Source organism: Aspergillus melleus, assembly GCF_016097325.1.
Source record: "Aspergillus melleus strain CBS 546.65 chromosome Unknown contig4, whole genome shotgun sequence".
NCBI classification, from domain to species: Eukaryota; Fungi; Ascomycota; class Eurotiomycetes; order Eurotiales; family Aspergillaceae; genus Aspergillus; species Aspergillus melleus.
Genome location: NW_025763373.1, coordinates 2,437,489 through 2,455,202, shown reverse-complemented (window position 1 = coordinate 2,455,202; position 17,714 = coordinate 2,437,489). Strand labels below are relative to the sequence as shown.

Below are 17,714 nucleotides of genomic sequence, written 5' to 3'. Positions count from 1 at the left end.
ATGACGGACTCGGAGGATGGAATCGGTGCGCTATGACGATGGGGTCTGGTCGTCTGAACGGAGATCTCGGGCAGCAATGTGGAGACGCAGGAAACCGACAAGGAACGCAATGCACTTTACAGTGTGCGGGAATGATCGGAAATCCTCAAGGTGAAGGAGCACAAACCCAACCATCACCATTCTCGCTCCGGGGAACACAGGGCTTGCGTGAAATGACAGTTGCAACGACACGACAAAAAAAGGGGCGGGTATAGGTGGGGGCGAGAAACGGGCAATCCATCGCATGCTCGGGTACCGTATCTGGCGCACGATTACCATGAGCATGAGTAGTTGAGCAAAAGTGGGCAAGAAACCCAGTAGGCTTGTCTTTGGGGCTTACGATTATCCCCGAGCAAAGCCTCTATGTAGCGACGAGTTGTCGAGATACTCAACGGGGCGGAAATGGACGTGGCTGGCAGATTGAACAGAAGTTCAGTAAAAGGAAGTGATACCGAGTTAGAAATGCGACGTGCGATCCCTCATTTCCTCATCACATGACTCCCAAGGCTTAGCCACCTTCTCCCTCGCTATAACCTGGCTTCCCCTTTTAGTCTCCCCACCACTATCCCGCGTGTTGGTGCTCCAGTCTCGACGGTCGTTTTCCTCTTTTCTGCTTTTAAAAAGCACCACCATGACAGGTGCATGTCCAGAAGCCGAACAACTCATTTTGAGGCCTGTGATTCCATTAGAGGTCAACAAATTAGTCGCATTTCCACGCGATTCGCCCATGGTTTGAACGCGTCAGTACGCCGACTCCGGGTCCGCTTCAATCCGTTGATCTCGTTCGATTCGCCATCGACCAAGCAGACGACTTAATGAGGCACAAGAGTATGCAGTTAATCAGTGTATCAGGCGAGTCGATACAATGTGTATTTCGTCCACTGCGGGTATGACTGCAGACTGCGAACCAGATTTTAAAGAAAAACGCGACCGACGCAGAATCCAGGTGAGAGGGTAAAACAAGGTTTCTGGCTTCATCGGCCGACTTTCCGGTGGTTTATCCCATGTAAAACAAAAGCTGATAGAGAGAATCATCTGGAAGCAGAAGATTTAGGCGACAACATGCACAGGTCTACTTGGCCATAGGCTCGAAAACATCGGACCAAGCAATGTGTATGAATTGGACAAGGTCGGACTACAAATCGGGCCAGCACAAACATAAAAGGCCATCACTGCGATCGTGTCCCAACGTCAAATACCATGCACCAATGGACGCAAAAAGTCTTACGCGAGGTATATATTTGTTCCGCGTTGGGCGATATAGCCCTTTTGGCCCGAGCGCCACCGGGCTATCGGCTAACCTTGTAGAAGCAACGACCCTTTCTACCGCGGCGAAGGGCTTCAATGGTCTCCCATTCCAAGTGATGCATCGGGTCCTGGTGGCATTGTAGCGGCGACTGGAGTGGTCTGTCTCTGCGTTTGTGTTTGGCGTCCCAAACTCTGCCGACCGAACTGGTGGGATTGCCTCGAGGCGATGAGACTGTATACTGTAGTGCCCGTGTTGGACCAAGAATTTCGAACCCATTCTAATGTTATCGTTGCGAGCTCTATTGGCCCTATTCCATCGACTGCGGGTTAAGGTCGCCTGCACCCGACATGCGGAGGTGCATCGACTACTTATCAAGCGTCGTGCCCTGCTGCAGAACTTACTCATCCACCGAGTTGCCGTTGTGTGACTAAGTGGCCCGCAGTGTCGACAAAGGCTTAGATACTGGCACACGCAGTTTGGCACGGTGTAGACACTGACTGGGACTTTCATGTCGTCTGAACGCCAAGATTATCACTCTCGTGCTACAATGCCAATCCGCTGCCTAGGTGCCTTGTAGCAGCCAGCACAGACATTGGCCATCCCGCATTCGAGAAAAAATTTTTATCCTGCACGTTGGCCGGCCGTCAACCCCGTTCATATCGGGCTTGAAACAGTACCAAGGCGGGCAGAAACCAAATTATAATAATAGTGGCTAGTATGCACAATCAACTCTTCTGGCCTGGATGGAACCCAGATAGACGATGGGACAAAGCCACCCCCTCCAAAGTTGCACAGCAATTTCATACCTATTTTAATAGTGTCACTGGTTCTTAAGAGCCCAAGGAAGCAGTTTAGTACATCGTAACGACGGTATACCCTCGCTGTCTATGGAAATTCAATTACTGCGACCAAGTAACTCGCTCACCACGAAATGGGCGAAACCTGATCATTCTCAAAGCTGTGAAACGGTCGTAGTTCTTCGTCAAACCGCTGGGGGTCCATCTCCTTTCATATCCTGTATATAATTTTGTCAGTAAGAAGCAGAAGGACAAGTGCAACCCAACACACTATTGCACCTCCTCGATCGCTGTCATAATTCTCTATCCCAAGCGATCCAAGTTGAGGCGGATGCGACTCTCACAACCCAGGGCGCCGCGACTGACCCAGTAAACCGACTCTACCCTAAGCACATCATCCCTTGGCTTAACTTTCCCCAACTACAAGAACAAGTGTGGGAGAAATTCGACCGTACTGCTGCCTTTACCTCGCGCCCACTATTCCCATCTAATACCCAAATCGACTATGTTGTTACGAATATCCAGAACAGACCGATCTATTCGGAAGCATCTCTTCGGAATTTTGAGCGAGACACGGTGGATAACTTTGTCGAAAAGGTCATTGCGGCTTTGCGAGACGATGAACTCCTTCGACATGAATTTGGAATCTAAAGCCGAGTTGCCTTCTATGATCACGCAAACCCATCGGAAACTTCGTTGGAGAACAGCCTGGGGCAAATGAATCTTCAGGACGCGCGGACACCCCAACAACCGGCGAACACTAAGCATGGAAGAGGCAGAGGAAAGACAAGAGGAGCGGCGCAGAGACAGAGGAGGGATGGCGCTGCACGAAGACGCAATCGGCGCGCGGACCAGTTCTGTGTGCACCTTGTGGCTGATGAACGACAAATACCGGTGTATGCGGTGGAATTCAAAGCGCCGCACAAGGTGACAATTCCCGAATTGGTGGCTGGACTACACCAGATGGATCTAGCTCGCGACGTCATTGACCAAGAAGGTGACACATTTGAATTTCATGCCACCCGCCTTGTCGCCGCTGTGGTCACTCAAAAATTCTCATTAGACTTAAGAGCTTTTTACACATCAAATAGATCCTGTTAAATATGATATAATTATTATATAGAAGCTACTCCTACAATTTGTTACCAGTATTTGAACTGGTTGTTGAGATATAAGACTGAAATATATCGCATTTACTATGAATGTGGAACTGGAACGCTCGCTTGCATGGAACGCTCGCTTACCGGATACGTTACAACGCTAGTCCTTACTAGGGGGTTCAGGGGTTCAACCTCGGGTTCAGCTTGGCCATTTGGAACATGAACCCCTCTAGAAACGTAAATTACTCGATTGGATTCTCGTTTTTTCCCTGTACAAGGTAAGAGATTCGTGGTCAACAAAGTTGAAAAATGGGGCATATGCACCATGAATACACTAGATTACAGGTTTTTCTTCGTGTTTATTTGATGGGCCGCTTCTTCGAGTCTGTTAACCGTTATATAGAAAACTAGGTTGCTGAATATATATCATTAACACGGCATCAGGGGATCTACGATCAAACCCAACGCAATAATCCCAGCAGATGAATCCACTACAAAGCAACCAATTACATGACAACTTATTTTCCTTTGTCAACCAGATACCACAAAAATAAATGATTCTGGTACATTTCCCGCCCCTAAACGCAGCCCATGATAGTGCTGCACAGTGCCGCCGTCCGGAACATTATATGGCCCACTGGGTTGATGCCATGCTTAGTCATACCGACCAAGGAACATTGAAAGATCTAGGAAAGATATGGAAAACACTCTAAGCTAAATATCATACTGGATTGGTCTGCAAGATGGGGTCATCTTGGGAATGGCCACTAGAAACGGGTTCTCCCGGGCGCTGAATAGGATCGTAAGAAAGTAGGCATGGAATTGATATGTACGATCATGATCATGCGCATCGGACGCGGTTAGCTGGCGGTCGCTAGACTCGGGGCCTCGCCCGGTCGCGCAGAGCTAGGCCTCTCCCAGCGTTTCAGCCAATCCCGGGCATAGCGGCAGAGGACACCGCCTTCCAGCATTTTGGTGCCCTCCCGGAGGGTCTCGCTGTCGCGTCGGGCATTCTGCATCGCGAAGGTCTTGGCGAGCCCGGCGGCGGCCCCCTGGCCATATAACTTCCGGTAATGATAGATCAGCTTCACGGCTGGGTTGATCTTCTCTTCGTGTCGGGCTTCACTCGCCTCCAGCAACTGCAGCCACCCGGCAAAAGGCACCGCGTCGAATTGAAATCCGTTTCGCTTGAGCTGATCCATTAGCGCGACTCAGGCAAAGGCGTGGGGATTCATAATGTTATAGACCGAGTCATTTCCGGTGTAGGTTTTCGACGCGACCATTCGCAGAGCTGTCGATGCCGTCGCGAATCGCCGGCTCCGCTCTCGTGAGGCATGATCCGGCAATCTCGAGGATGCACTGAGCGAGCTGATCCACAGGCAACCAGGAGCACGCCGCGTCCATCCTAGGCGGCAATGCCTTCAGCGTCAGGGCAGACCGGACAAGCAGCGGCATCGCGTCCGAATCACCCCACAGACCCCTCTGGAAGTGACCGGAAATCTGCCCGATGCGCAGAGAGTAGACACGTGCGCCCATACTCCGCGAGTGACGATCACGATTTGCGTGCAAACGGTGGTTAGAGGCCAAAACATGGGCAACGGTCAGTGACCGAGCTGCTGCCTCACAAAGTAGGATTCGGATTTAGAAACTCTTTTATTTGAAAAGGATATTCTGATACGGCCGCCGTAGGCAAGCAAGACCCATGTTGAGACAGATGTGGTCGTTGTGATATGTAGTATATTCGGTATTTCAATATAGATCACAATATTATACGGAGATGTGCATTCATATGGTACACGTTCAAGGTTATCCCCAACATTCTGATCACGCGACTTGTCTAAAAGGACACATTGACTTATAGCCTATGGGGGTCTCAGGAAACACAACACAGCTCCATTTCCTCTCTCCCGAGCAGCATCATATGCTGTTTTCCCAAAATTATCTTTGAGCCGCGTTTTGGAATTAGAGCGCAAAATCTGGACGATTTCGTGATGGCCTCCCGCAGCAGCCCACCAGAACGCCGTCCGCCCGTCACCGTCGACCGCGTTGATATCAGTGCCCTGGACTTCCAGCAGCAGATTTACCATCTGCGCTTGGTTTCTAGATACAGCGTGCATGAGGGGCGTCCAGCCCCACTCATCTCGGACACTGACGTCAAGTTTCTCACCTTGCCTCAGCAGAAGGCTAAGCACGTCTAAATGGCCAAAGATGACCGATACGTGTAGTGAAGTTGCCCCGGAGGCGTTAACTTGATTGACATCAATGTACTTGTGTCCTAATAGTAGGCGCACCATATCTTTCCTACCCGAGCGACATGCAACCCAAAGGGGCGTGACCTCGTGTCCAGATTCGGCATTCACTCTGATTTTTGGCTGCGCAAGAAGGAGCTGTGCCACAGGCAAGTGTGCATGTTGCACGGAACGTGCTAGAGGTGTATAGCCATCTAGATCGACAGCATTCAATTCGACGTCGACTTGATTTAGAAGCAACCGGATTGGGCTAGATTTACCAAACTTAGCAAGGTTATGGAGAGGTGCTCTGCCCCTGTGGTCTGGCATGTTGTAGTTCACGTTTCGATCAAGCAGTCGGCCGAACCATCGATCGGATTGAACAAATGTCACCCACCAAAATGGAGTGCGGCCGTGAAAGTCTTGGGCATCAATATCGACTTCGGGGACGCACAGCAAGATATCAATACACGCGTGCTTGCCGTATTGGATTGCTACATGTAGCGGGGTGTTTTGCCGGCTGTCCCGGGAGTTCACAGAAACTCCGCGCTGCTGAAGCAAGAAGCCCATCATCACGGTATTGCCTAAGCGAGCAGCGTGATGAAGGGCAGTGGATTGATTTTCATCCACATCCACGGCATTAATATCAACGCCTCGCCTTAGGAACATCTGTGCAATGCTTGCGCTATCGTTGGTGACGGCAAGAAAGAAGCAACGGGCGTCTTCATGTTTCCCATCCGGCTCTACCTCCTGTTGCAACAGTCTTTTAGCCACACATTCGGCACCTTTGGTGATGGCAAACCTGAGTATGGCGAGGTCGAAAGACCGCGGAGCTACCGTAGGCCGACAGCAATGATCATATCCAATCTGGTCCAAGATATACCTTATGATTACCTCATCACTGTTGATGTATATCGCATACCATAAGATACTCCGGCCTTGATCGTCGCACCCGTTGATGTCAATATTGTGGTGGTTCAGCAGTAGCCCGATCGTATCCATGGCTTGGCACCGTACAGCGCACCAGAGGAGCGGCTCCCCATTTTCAATGGCATTCACATTGGCATCGTAGGATAAGAAGATATTGGCAATATCCCGTCTGTCATGCTGCACCGCCCAACGAAGCCCGGAGCTGTTATTTTTGCCAATATTCTGTTTGAAAAGGACCTTGGCGAATGTGGATTGCATGTCGTGACAAGTAAGACATAACGCATAAAGGGTTCTTTCGTCGAGCAGCTCGCCAACCATGCAGCGAAGTTCAAAAGGGAGTCGAGTAAGCATGGACATTGCTGGATTTGGCGTGAATGGAGGTACCAGGAGAAGTAGCTGCAGCAAGACACAGCCTCCTCACTCGGCTAGTCTGACTCAACTTATATGTCCTATGGGATGAGGATCCTGGAAAGTCGGAAGACGCTGACGAATAAACGGAGCGTAGCGCGCTCCGGTGAGCCCGTAGGCTAGCTCTGGGGAGAGCTATATGGATGCCTGGGAGCGTCGGAGCTCGGAAGAGTCTATAACATTTTGGAAATTGACGTAGGTCGTGCGCTACTAGGAAACGTCATGGATGTATGCGTTGCTTCGTATAACCGTGCTCTCGAAGCACATAAAGGACGTGACAACGCACAAAATTCCTCGCACAATCACGCTCACCGATTTATCTATTCAATATACTTCCATCCCACTCTAGCTGTTTCCTCCTCACTATGGCACCCACAAGAGCATTGATCAATTCTACAACCCAGATCGGCAAGGATGGAGTCCTTCCACACCGCATTCTATTTATCTTGCACCTTGCCCTTTGTGCAGCAAGTCACGATAATTGTGAATCCATATCCGTCCTTCGAATGAATCTGACCCTGTCCACTAAATTGAATTGGGAGCTATGCCTGGAAGACATTGCTCGGCAGAAAATCCCCTCTCTGCATTGGGCCGTTCGGCATACAGCGCTCGACCTCTTTGAGAAGCTGCTCAGCTCCGGGACCGATGTGAACACAGTGCACCGGCGAAGTACCCCGCTAATTGAAGCAGCCACCCTGGGCTCTTCCGACATCCTCATGAGGCTTCTATCGCATCCACAAGTTGATATAAAACAACACGAACAGGGTAGGAAGGCGTTGTGGATGGGGGTAAAGAACAATTACCCTTCAGTTGTGCAAGGCCTGCTCTGTAGCAACAGTGTTGATGCCAATTTCTTTTGTTTCCACAGAGGGAAATTCACGGCACCGCTCACCTACGCGGTTACCTACCATGGTTGTGAGATCGTGGAGACCCTTCTTGCCGACCGTCGAACCGACCCCAACATTCGGCGCAAAGATACGCCAGCACCATTTTTTTACGCCATGGTAAACAGGAGCTTGTGTCTCGTCCATCGCCTGATTTCTGATGAAAGGTTCGATGTGACGGTCTGCTGTTCTTGTGGCGGCAACCCACTCCATCATGCTGCCGAGACAGGGTGTCTCCAAATTCTGCAGACCCTCCTGTCGGACTTCGAAACCGACATAAATGCACGGGATTTAAATGGATCGACGGCTCTTATCTATGCAGCCGCAGAAGGACATGAATCTCTTGTCCAGGAGCTTCTTTCACATGACCTCGACATCAATCATCGCGATCATGGAGGTCGCACCGCCTTGTGGTGGGCAACGCATAACGGGCACGAATGGGCGGCCCGATGTCTGTTGGCACGGAGTGGCATCCAGGTTAATGCGATTGGAGAGGATGGGTCCACCTCTCTTCACCATGCTGTTGATTGGGGATCGGCCACGCTGATCAACCTCCTGCTGGCACACCGAGACATCAATGTAAACGTGTCAGATGATCATGGACGCACGCCTCTCTGGTGGGCTGCCTACCACGGTAACGGAAGGGCTGTGGGATATCTACTTCAAGACAGTGGGGCAAAGGTCGACATCCGAGATCGTTGGCAGCAGGGACCACTTGAGGTCGCTAGAGAACATGGGCAATATTACGTCTGGCTTCTGCTTCGAGTCTCATTGATAGACGTGAGGCTCCTCTGTGTTCTCTACATCATTGTCGCTTTTTTCTTTCTCTTCATCTAAAGCAACATGCCGGCATGTTGATGTTAGATACAGAGAACTGTCGTTACCTTCGCTATGTACTCGCACCCCATCATGGCTATGAAGTAGGGTTCTAAGTCCGGCCCAAGTGCGACGGATATTGAGGGAATGCCTCAGATAGCCAATGCATGGAGATCAATACCGTTCCCTTTTCGTAGTTGGAACTATTTCGCATCAAACAAACCAATTTTGAGCGCGCCTCAGGACAGTCCCTAAACGGTTTCATTTGGGCACTGATCGGGTGCATATAAGGTTTTCAAACCCTCAAGCCATGTGCAAAACCATCAGGCTCGGGCCGTAGGTCGTCAGGTTAAAGAAGTGGGCCATCATAGAGACCGCTTGCAGTAGCAACCAACATATCGTCCTGGGTGATGTTCGCTTCGAGCCAGGTAAGCCACCCTTGATTCACCCGACGAACGATGATCAACAGGGTGCCACCCGGAACAAAGCGCTGATAATAGGAGGTGCTGAGCTTGCGGAGGCTGTGCTGAGCGCCGAATGTGACAAATGTTCGATGGCAGAGGAGCTCGACGAGGAGCCAGTGGCCCGCGACTCGCTGGTCGTTTGGAACCGCGGCCACAGCCTGAGCATGGAATGAACTGGTCAACTGAATCGTCAGAGTTTTCAAGAATTGATCCTCCAGAGCAGCGAAAGAGCCCGAGCCCAATACAATACTGGGGATGATATTGGTGGGTGTGATCGGATTTGGCAACGGTGGCGTGACGCAGCACGGGCAGCCTCCTGAGGACGACGAAGATCCCCAAGACGACTCAAACGCCTCGGAAATTATAGGAGTGTCTTGTCTCCGGGGGACGGGCTGTATGAGTGGTGTTTCTGAGTATGACGCCGGGAACGACATGATGCGTATTCAATAAGGCTCTCCTATCGTTACCATGCGAGATGACAAAACCGCGATGGGAAACGGGGGATGAAGGGTGCCTGTATAATTAGGCAGAAGGCCACGGCTGTACTAAAAAGCTTGCGGTGGGTGGTCCAGCTGAACGCTCCAGCCGATGGGGTGTGGATGCACGGAGGAAGATGGCTTTATTGTAGACATGAGCTGCCCACTACGGCACTACTGTAATAATATCTGCTTTGTGTACATTAGATACAAGAATGGTCATCTAGGCCGACTATTGGCCTAGCACGGACCCCACTTTCATCATCCAACATCTCATGTGTAGCCTGGTCATTGCAGTGTACGGCCTGCCATGCGGTAGAGCAGCTTCCACAACAGTGCCATCTTGCGCGGTGATGCTTGAAACGAGGGCTGATGCCAACCCAGATCGTTTGTGCCTATTCCCGGATGAACTGTTACCATTGCCTTGCGTACCTAGGTAGTGAAGAGCTTACCATAGGACTGACTGGGACGACTTTTCTGGCCGACATGTCGCGTCATTATTGTTTGTTTGTATTGTGAGAGGCGGTCCTCAGGGCAATATTGCGGTGATGTATAACTGTCTCGCCGTGCGTGGAAGACGGGGGCGGCCTGTTCCGGCGTCCCACCCCTCTCCTGCTCACTGTGCAGTTGCGGCAAGCAGATAGAAAGGGAGGAAGTTTCTCTACGCCGTTGCTTCCGGGCCGTCTTCGCAGTCCTCGCCGTATTACTCCCCAAGCTTGATCCCCTTGTGTTGGTTGGACGGTGTCGCTTGATCCCTTTCGTCAACTGCCCCAACTTTGACCGCAAGGATTCATCTGATCTGGGTTTGTAGGCGGCTGAATATCGGTGGGCCCTCTCCTTCCAGGACAAGTTTAAATGTTCCTCCACCCACGGCGGAAGGTTCGCCTCCTCACCCGGGGTCCATGCACGGTAGGCTCTTTTGTTCATTATGGGGAGAAGGTGTCAAAGATACAGGAGACGAGAAATCTGTCGCCGCGCCGGGTGATATGTCAACAACAGTCTCAGTAATAATAAAAGAGAAAGACCAGCAAAATATACTGCCGGTTTATTTTGCGCGGGAAAGGGGGAACGGGCGGTTCAAATAACACCCAGTGAGAGCAACCACCACCGTGAATAATGATAATGGTGGACACGCAGTGGGCATTTCCGCTTTGCCCCGATCCACATCTATTTTCACAGGACCTAGTCCCAACACTCGCAATTCAGGAACGGGCAAAAGGAGAATGGAAAAAACCAGGCACCGTGTTTACAGGGGTCTAGACAAGCTAGATATTATCCACTGCGTGGACAGACCAGTGGCCGACCTGCAGCCTCGAATTGCTTTTAGTTCCGTCCGATGATCTGCACGCACTTCCTCGCTTTACACACTCTTTCTCACGTTGGTGGGTAAAAGCCTTCGGGCTCGCCCACTGGCCCCTCTATCCCACTCGGGCCCGTCCGTACCTGGCTGGTACCTGGCTGGATCGGTGCCAGAGAGGGGGCAGGTGGGCAGGTGGGCAACTCGGAGAGACTTCCGCTGAAGGGCTAATCTGTTCTTGACCTACCTCGGTTCACTGGCATCCCGTCAGCAAGATTAGGACTTCCCTTACAGCAAACGGGACAGCCCTCGCCTTCGCCCGCCCATGGGCCCTTAAATCCCACCGTCTTACCCTCGATTGCAACCCATGATTTCCTTCCAGATCTGTTGTTCTCTCTCTATCTTCACTACTAGTATCATGCCGAGAGCCACCCATTCGCGCACAAACGCTCCTCAACCTGGGACTCGTGCCAGACGGGTCCAGGTAAATCCAGAAAACGGTCCTTCGCGACCTGCTCGTGCCCTTCAACGGCCATCAATGGTGGGTGATTTGGGATTTCTGATCCTAAACATACTGTATGTATATAATCCAGGCTAATTGCTCATCTCAGATGGCACAAACCCAATCCCCGCGTGGCACCGGAAAGAGCCCGTCTACGACTCTGGAAGTTGCCCATGCGGAATGTTTTCGAACAATAGAGGAACTTGAACGCGAAAACCAAGCTCTTCGTGAGGAAAAAGAAGACTTGCAGACGCAGCTCCAGGAGGCACAGAACTTCGAACTCTCTGACAGAATGAACACTATTGTGCAGCAGATGCAGGAGGCTATCAGCAACTTTCAGCGACAACTATGGGACCTGGAGGGCACCTCCGCTCTGCCAGACGCTACTGCACTTGGCAACATGTGGACAGACCAGGAGGGTATGGGTGACATGGAGGACCCGAATTTATCAACGGAAGATATGATGAACTTAACCACGCTGTAATTAATTTTCACATCCACCCGAAATACCTCTCGTCTGGGACTGCGAGGGATCGAATTGAGTTTACCTGGTGGCTAGGCCATGACTTTAGACGCCAGGCAATAGGAACATGGTAAGAGGGTGGCCGAGCCTACAAGGAGAATAGGTCAGACTGAATGGCATGTAAATCCGCTGCCTTGTCTAATGAAACCTCTGAAGCCAACATAGTCGATAGAAGTGAGCAAAGACCGAATCTGCCCTGCTCCCCGTGCTCCCCGAACCATCTTAAGTGGGCCGAGGCTGGGGATTGTGCCATCAACAGACCGGCATTTTATTCATCACCATGATTGCGTCCCTGTTTGGCTAGGGAAGCTAGGGCCCTGGACTGTTTACAACCTGTGGATGGCGGATGGCTTTCCCGGTACGCCCTGTCTGAGGAATTATGGTAAAATCATCCGACTGTAGCCCGCTGCACATCATTGATCTGATTACCGACAGAGTAGTCACTATTATCCCATCTAGGTTGATGTTACTATAGAGCGTGGCTGAACATGTGCGAAAATAAGTGCAGATGAGCGCACGACAATAACCACTATGTGGGCTATGCTTGTGTTCGCCGAATGGGTTATCGATGGACCGAGATTGCGACGATACGGCATTGAGTGGACCTGTAGCTGTCTCGGCCAAGTCGCGACGAACAGCTAGCTAGCCATTCCGCGGGCCTAGATAACCGTATTGCGTTAGGTCGAATCGGGCAAGATCGGCAGGCTGATTTATCCATAGGGGCTTAGGAGAACCCGTTCTAAAAGCCTCGACTTACTGTACTGAGCGTTTAGATACACTTACGGTCGACAAACATTCTGATAAGAAGGTGTCAGATTAAGCTCATGCGCTGCATCCTCTCGTATGCAGTGCATTTGCCCGCCAACACGCGGGCCAGTCTTGTCTGGCTCGGCTTGGCACAAGATCGAAACCCATTGGCCCGTTGAGGTAAGGCCCTGCGAGGAACACGTGATACCTTCCACACGGCCATGATGGGTATGAAAATTGGGCGGGGACAACCACGGCGACAATCGGGTTTCCCGGGCATATGTAGCTGTTAAAGGGGATGATGGCGGACGGTGATCTTCAATGGGTCTTTTTTGCACTAATGTTCCAAGCGGGAAGCCCGACACGAGCCCATCATTAGCTAGACGTGTGCAAGCTAGCAGCGAGAGTTCAACGGTCGTCTTGGAAAATCGGTACCGCGTTTAAATGACCGTTATTTCGATTAATGAAAACAAATTTCGAACTTCCATTAGCTTAGAATCTCCAGGGGCTAGAGATTCCACGACAAAAGTCGCTGGCGTCCCGCGCGCCGCGACCATTTCTGCGCCGGTCGCCTTGCCGCCCCACGGCTCCCATCCTCCACCAGCAGGTTTGACCGGGGATTATGGCCGAACAATTTGGTGCCCATCATACCACACCGTTCACGCGGTCCTGATACGTCCTTTCATGCAAGTATATATTTCTTGCTGGCCCCCAACGCACCAGCGGCTTGACTTAGGATGCTGAGGCGCGTAAGTGGGTCAACATAGAAGACTATGACTATATTTACCTGCCAGTGTGGCGCTGTTCTCAAGGGGGCTACTTTGGCGCCATGCACTAAGGGTCAAACGGTCGTTTCGGCTGGGCTTACGGGTAGTTGAGATGGTAAACGAAAACTTTGTGACGAGGACAGACGAGTGTGTCGGGGCCATAGCTTCAAACGCTAAGCATTACGGCCATTATTTTGGGTGGAGTGACCGAGCCAATCGGCGTAAATAACGCGCATGAGACCGTCTCTACCTGGCTGGCCACTTTCAGTAGGCGCTTGTTGAGGGAGGGACCGGAGGAAACTCATCGCGCCTGATCACTTTAATCCCACGAGTCAGTCCGAGCTCCACCTGAGTTTGTCTTGATGAGACACCCTAGGACCATTCTAGGAGCACGCAACTTTGCAACGTCCGTGTCGACTAAATGGGCACTATTTTCAACGCCAACAAACCACCTGGTCTGCATCACCCCCCACTTAGGTTGGTCAATGTTTACGGAGTACTTGCTCGATGCTCCGACAGGCGATACACACTCTAGCCTCAATAAATTCTCGGCGAAGGCTTGTGGGTCTCGGTACCGTGGGCCTCAGAGGTGCATCTTTGCCTATATTTGACGGGTAACGATGCCCTTCTGTCAAACCCCTGATACTTCTTGCCTTGACCACACTTGGTCTAACCGGCTGAAAAACCCGAAACATTCGCCCTTTGAAGCCCGCTAGGCCCACGATGACAAATGTACATATAGTTCAGCTGGTCAATAGCCCATGGCTGGCGGAATACCTTCCGCAATTGCTGGGAAGGTGACGCCAGCCCTTCGCGGCTCCTGAGTCACGGCCTTTCTCTATATCATGCAGTTCACAAGACAAAATCCAGTTACTCAGATAATCATATCCTATTGTTCTTCTCAGCGCCCTTGAGCGTGCTCGTGCCTTTGGTGGTCCAGAATCCTTGCCTCCAGCTATACCTCACCATTCCCAGCGGTTCGCACCCCATATCATTATAATGCCTTTAAGCAACGGTGCGCCATCTCGGCTCGATAATCTTCGCAGGGCTTTGCAGTGCAACAAGGAGCCGGAGGCGCCGCAGCTGCCAAAGCGTGCCTCGTCAACTGCTCGATCGAAGGACCTCGGCCATCGCTCTTCCGTGTCACGTGAGCCATCCGTCGACGCCGACGCAATCACAAGCCAACAAGACGGTGATTGGGAAGCAGATGAAGTCTATGCCCCGACAATGTCAGATCCGGTCAAGAACCTTGATCCGAATAGTGATGTTGTCGCTTGTTTGTGCGAGTAAGGCTACCGTCAAGCTATTCATGCCAGTATTATATCTGCTAACCTGGCTGTTTCAGTCTCGAAGCAAGAGTGAGGTAGGTAGGAAGTCAACTTGACAGTGGCTCAAAATCGGCTGGAGCCTGGCCTCACCACAAGGGACTACCGAGATGGATCTGCTGACGAATCATACGTTTAGTGCGGTTGAAACTTTCATGAAGACCCAAGAAGAAGCGAACGAGGCTTTGCGGCGGAGCATGGAGGACCTCCGCACGCGGGCCCCGCAGGTCGCCAAACGCTCGAGCCGGATAAGCAAATGATTCAACGACAAAAGCCCTCACGAGAATAGGGTTACAAGGAGAGCTTAACGGTATGATTCTACCATATGGCGCCAGATAGCGGAATGGAACACTTAATTAAGGATCGGTCAGTCAATCAATCAATCAATCAAAATTCTATCCCCCCGATGAAGCCTATCTATCTATTGAAACGACAGGCTATGCAGGCGCTTCGCCAAATGAAGCAGAATCTCGAGCTCGTACGCCGTATAAAACCCCACAAACGCAGTAGACGAATAAAAAAAAAGTAAAACACAACCAAATAACAGCTCCCACACGCCTGCTGCAGCCTACCGCGCCTCCAGGGTGCTGTTCTCTCCCGCTCCGTTCTATCTACACTAAGCCGGATCGAAGTAATCGCGAGTTAGTTCTCCTGAACTTGGAGGCACATTGCACCTTGGAACTTCGGTGTGGCCGAGGCTTGCTTCGGGCTAGCATTGTTCTTTTTTGGAATGAGCTGGCGCTATAATCTCTCCTAGTTCTGGTGTACCTAACACCCTTTTCCGATTGATGAGCAAGTTAGTCCCTGATGGATTGAGCTGTGTGATATTCCCTACTTTATGCGGTGTTGGGTTAGGCTCATGAGATGCATCATTCGGTATGCAATGTCGTAGGGCGTGCATGTCTACGGGCTATCGAGGTACGTGCCGCGTCTACTTTGTGGAGGCTACGTAGTTCATGTGGGACTACGAATGGAGGTTCCTTGTTCGAACGGTCCAGGAATCGCAAATCCCTAGGGACGACAACGTGTCGGCCCCACATCCGAACGTTCCGAGTGTGGTTTGAATTGCCAAGATGCCTGCTTCGTTCGCCTAGTATAATTGCATTTACTCGCTGGGTGCTTTGCAAGCTGGCAAATAGCGTTCGACGGGCCGTCCCGAGAGATTGGTACTGAAATGACGATGGTCATTGCCCCACAAACTATTGGCGGCACTGTCTCAAACGCGATAGACCGTCGCCGACGCAACATAGGGCAGTTGAGCGGCCGCTCAATTATTGGACTCTCATTACAATCAAGCAAAAGTTCTCCTTCCTAGTCTAGCCACGTCATTCTGCCACTCTCGACTAGATTTAGACCTCCGGCATACATCGACCCTTATTGCCGAGATAATTCATGACTTTTGTCGGGCCCTAGTCACTGTCCACGTTAGCCACACATGTGGATTCGTCGTGCCTCTCCATATGGCGTAGTACTATCGACCAATCATATCCCAGTTTGTCCCTGCGTTACTCTTTATGGGAGCTCCTGCCATACGAATTTCCCGGTCCCTTCTTTGCTCTCCAGCAGACCAGTCGAGTGCATTGGCAATCCCCAAAGACAAATGACCTAAGCTCCTCGCAATCGGGTTGCGATAAGACCGGATCTCGAATGTAACCGCAGCCCAGCACCTACTACATCAAACATATGATGTGCCTCTCCGAACGCCTCTCGGAGGCTGGCGTCGAAAATGCGCGGATGGACCCACTGGAAGAAACTTGTCCAATAGAGAATCTCGGGCGGGATGCCGCAGACCAATTTTGAGAGCGTCCCCCACCGTGATTCGAGGAAGATGTTCCGTGCAAGACGATCAAACACCTGGAAGCGGGCTGACACCCACCCCGCACTTGCCAGCCTCAGGACAATCAAACCAGCTGCCAAGTCGTTAGTATCTACACGTCGATCTTGTCCGAAGATAGAGAATTTGGAATAACCCACTGGAACTAGAACCCACAGATAAATCCACAATGTCCTGTATGGTGCATTCAGGCCCGAAGTGCTCCTGGATCAGCAGGGGTATTCCATCGGGATTCCCCAGGGACTCCTCCGCTGTTAAGGGCTGGGATGGTGCACTTCATGCTGGGGCGCTTTTAAAATTATAACCAAGATACAATGGGATGATCGATTATGTTGAATTGTTGACTGGCTGATTATTTCCTTCGGTTGAGCAAGGCGATGAAGTGCTGGATTAGTCAACACCCACGGCCACAGTCGAGGCTCATGTCACGATCATGGTCCGGGTGCAATCGTCTGGTCTTGGCAGGATGAAGATCGGCGGCTAAGCCGAGGTCAAGAGCCTGGGTTCTTTGACTGCTTTGTTCCCATCCTATTCTGTTCCCATTTGGTTCTCCTTTCACCGTCGAGAACAAGTCTGAACGAATGTATAATCTCTGTGACGTGACCAATAGGCAAACTCGATGGCCGCTGCTCCTGGCCAGGTGCATACGGAAGGATGGGCTCGGTGAGTTTAAAATGACCAACCTGATAGCGTTAAGTCGTGGTCAGAGCGATCGACGTTCCATTTGAACGCTCGCACGGACAAGTTGGCGGCCACTGATGACCAGCCGGCTAGCGTCATAATGAGGCTAGCTAGGATGGCTTGTGGCTGGCAGCTAAAAACTGAACCGGAAATGACGCATCAGTCCTGACATCACGATGAAGCTTTCCCAGGCGCATCCACATGCCCACCGTGCAGCCCGACCACCACAGTCTACCGTTCTACAACATCCATAACCACATATACTGCGCTTCGCATAAGTCCGTGACGGACGCTCGTGGACGCTGCTACTGTCAGTAGATACATTATCAGCAAAGAAGAGTGACTGACTTCGTAAACTCCGTTTGCGTTTTCTCCCATAAAGCACCTAGATTTACGATCCACGAGATGGTAACTCTGGCGATATTGCATTCATACTACTAGCCAGAGAATGGATGATAACTATTCGAACGTTGGACATAAAGTAGACGCGAGCAAAGGCGTGAACTGTTAACGTAGCCATTGCATTCACTTGGGCAACTTGTACTCGCCATTTTCCCCGGCTTCTGGACCCAAGTGGTCTCCATCCCACAGCCGGACGGGTAATTCAGAAAGGTTTGCCCATGTTTCAGAGCGTCATAGCCCTGGAG

The 17,714-nt window shown here is 51.3% G+C and overlaps 7 protein-coding genes across 7 annotated transcripts; 3 read left to right on the top strand and 4 right to left on the bottom strand.

Annotated features, from left to right (window-relative positions):
- Window positions 1-4,045: 4,045 nt before the first annotated feature.
- LDX57_007734 (uncharacterized protein) lies at window positions 4,046-4,387 on the bottom strand (the record flags this gene model as incomplete). Its single annotated transcript, XM_046089451.1, has 1 exon — window positions 4,046-4,387. The coding sequence occupies one exon, from the start codon at window positions 4,385-4,387 to the stop codon at window positions 4,046-4,048; it is 342 nt and encodes a 113-aa protein (XP_045945421.1).
- A 49-nt stretch (window positions 4,388-4,436) lies between these two features.
- LDX57_007733 (uncharacterized protein) lies at window positions 4,437-4,721 on the bottom strand (the record flags this gene model as incomplete). The annotated part of the gene is made up of 1 exon (XM_046089450.1): window positions 4,437-4,721. One exon carries the CDS (start codon window positions 4,719-4,721, stop codon window positions 4,437-4,439), a length of 285 nt encoding a protein of 94 aa, XP_045945420.1.
- Window positions 4,722-5,047: 326 nt separating this feature from the next.
- Window positions 5,048-6,601, bottom strand: LDX57_007732 (ankyrin repeat domain-containing protein; the record flags this gene model as incomplete). The annotated part of the gene is made up of 1 exon (XM_046089449.1): window positions 5,048-6,601. One exon carries the CDS (start codon window positions 6,599-6,601, stop codon window positions 5,048-5,050), a length of 1,554 nt encoding a protein of 517 aa, XP_045945419.1.
- A 656-nt stretch (window positions 6,602-7,257) lies between these two features.
- LDX57_007731 (ankyrin repeat domain-containing protein) lies at window positions 7,258-8,472 on the top strand (the record flags this gene model as incomplete). Its single annotated transcript, XM_046089448.1, has 1 exon — window positions 7,258-8,472. One exon carries the CDS (start codon window positions 7,258-7,260, stop codon window positions 8,470-8,472), a length of 1,215 nt encoding a protein of 404 aa, XP_045945418.1.
- Window positions 8,473-8,800: 328 nt separating this feature from the next.
- Window positions 8,801-9,349, bottom strand: LDX57_007730 (uncharacterized protein; the record flags this gene model as incomplete). The annotated part of the gene is made up of 1 exon (XM_046089447.1): window positions 8,801-9,349. One exon carries the CDS (start codon window positions 9,347-9,349, stop codon window positions 8,801-8,803), a length of 549 nt encoding a protein of 182 aa, XP_045945417.1.
- A 1,950-nt stretch (window positions 9,350-11,299) lies between these two features.
- Window positions 11,300-11,674, top strand: LDX57_007729 (uncharacterized protein; the record flags this gene model as incomplete). The annotated part of the gene is made up of 1 exon (XM_046089446.1): window positions 11,300-11,674. One exon carries the CDS (start codon window positions 11,300-11,302, stop codon window positions 11,672-11,674), a length of 375 nt encoding a protein of 124 aa, XP_045945416.1.
- Window positions 11,675-14,226: 2,552 nt separating this feature from the next.
- On the top strand, window positions 14,227-14,812 carry LDX57_007728 (uncharacterized protein; the record flags this gene model as incomplete). The annotated part of the gene is made up of 3 exons (XM_046089445.1): window positions 14,227-14,513; window positions 14,573-14,590; window positions 14,692-14,812. 3 exons carry the CDS (start codon window positions 14,227-14,229, stop codon window positions 14,810-14,812), a joined length of 426 nt encoding a protein of 141 aa, XP_045945415.1.
- Window positions 14,813-17,714: the final 2,902 nt, after the last annotated feature.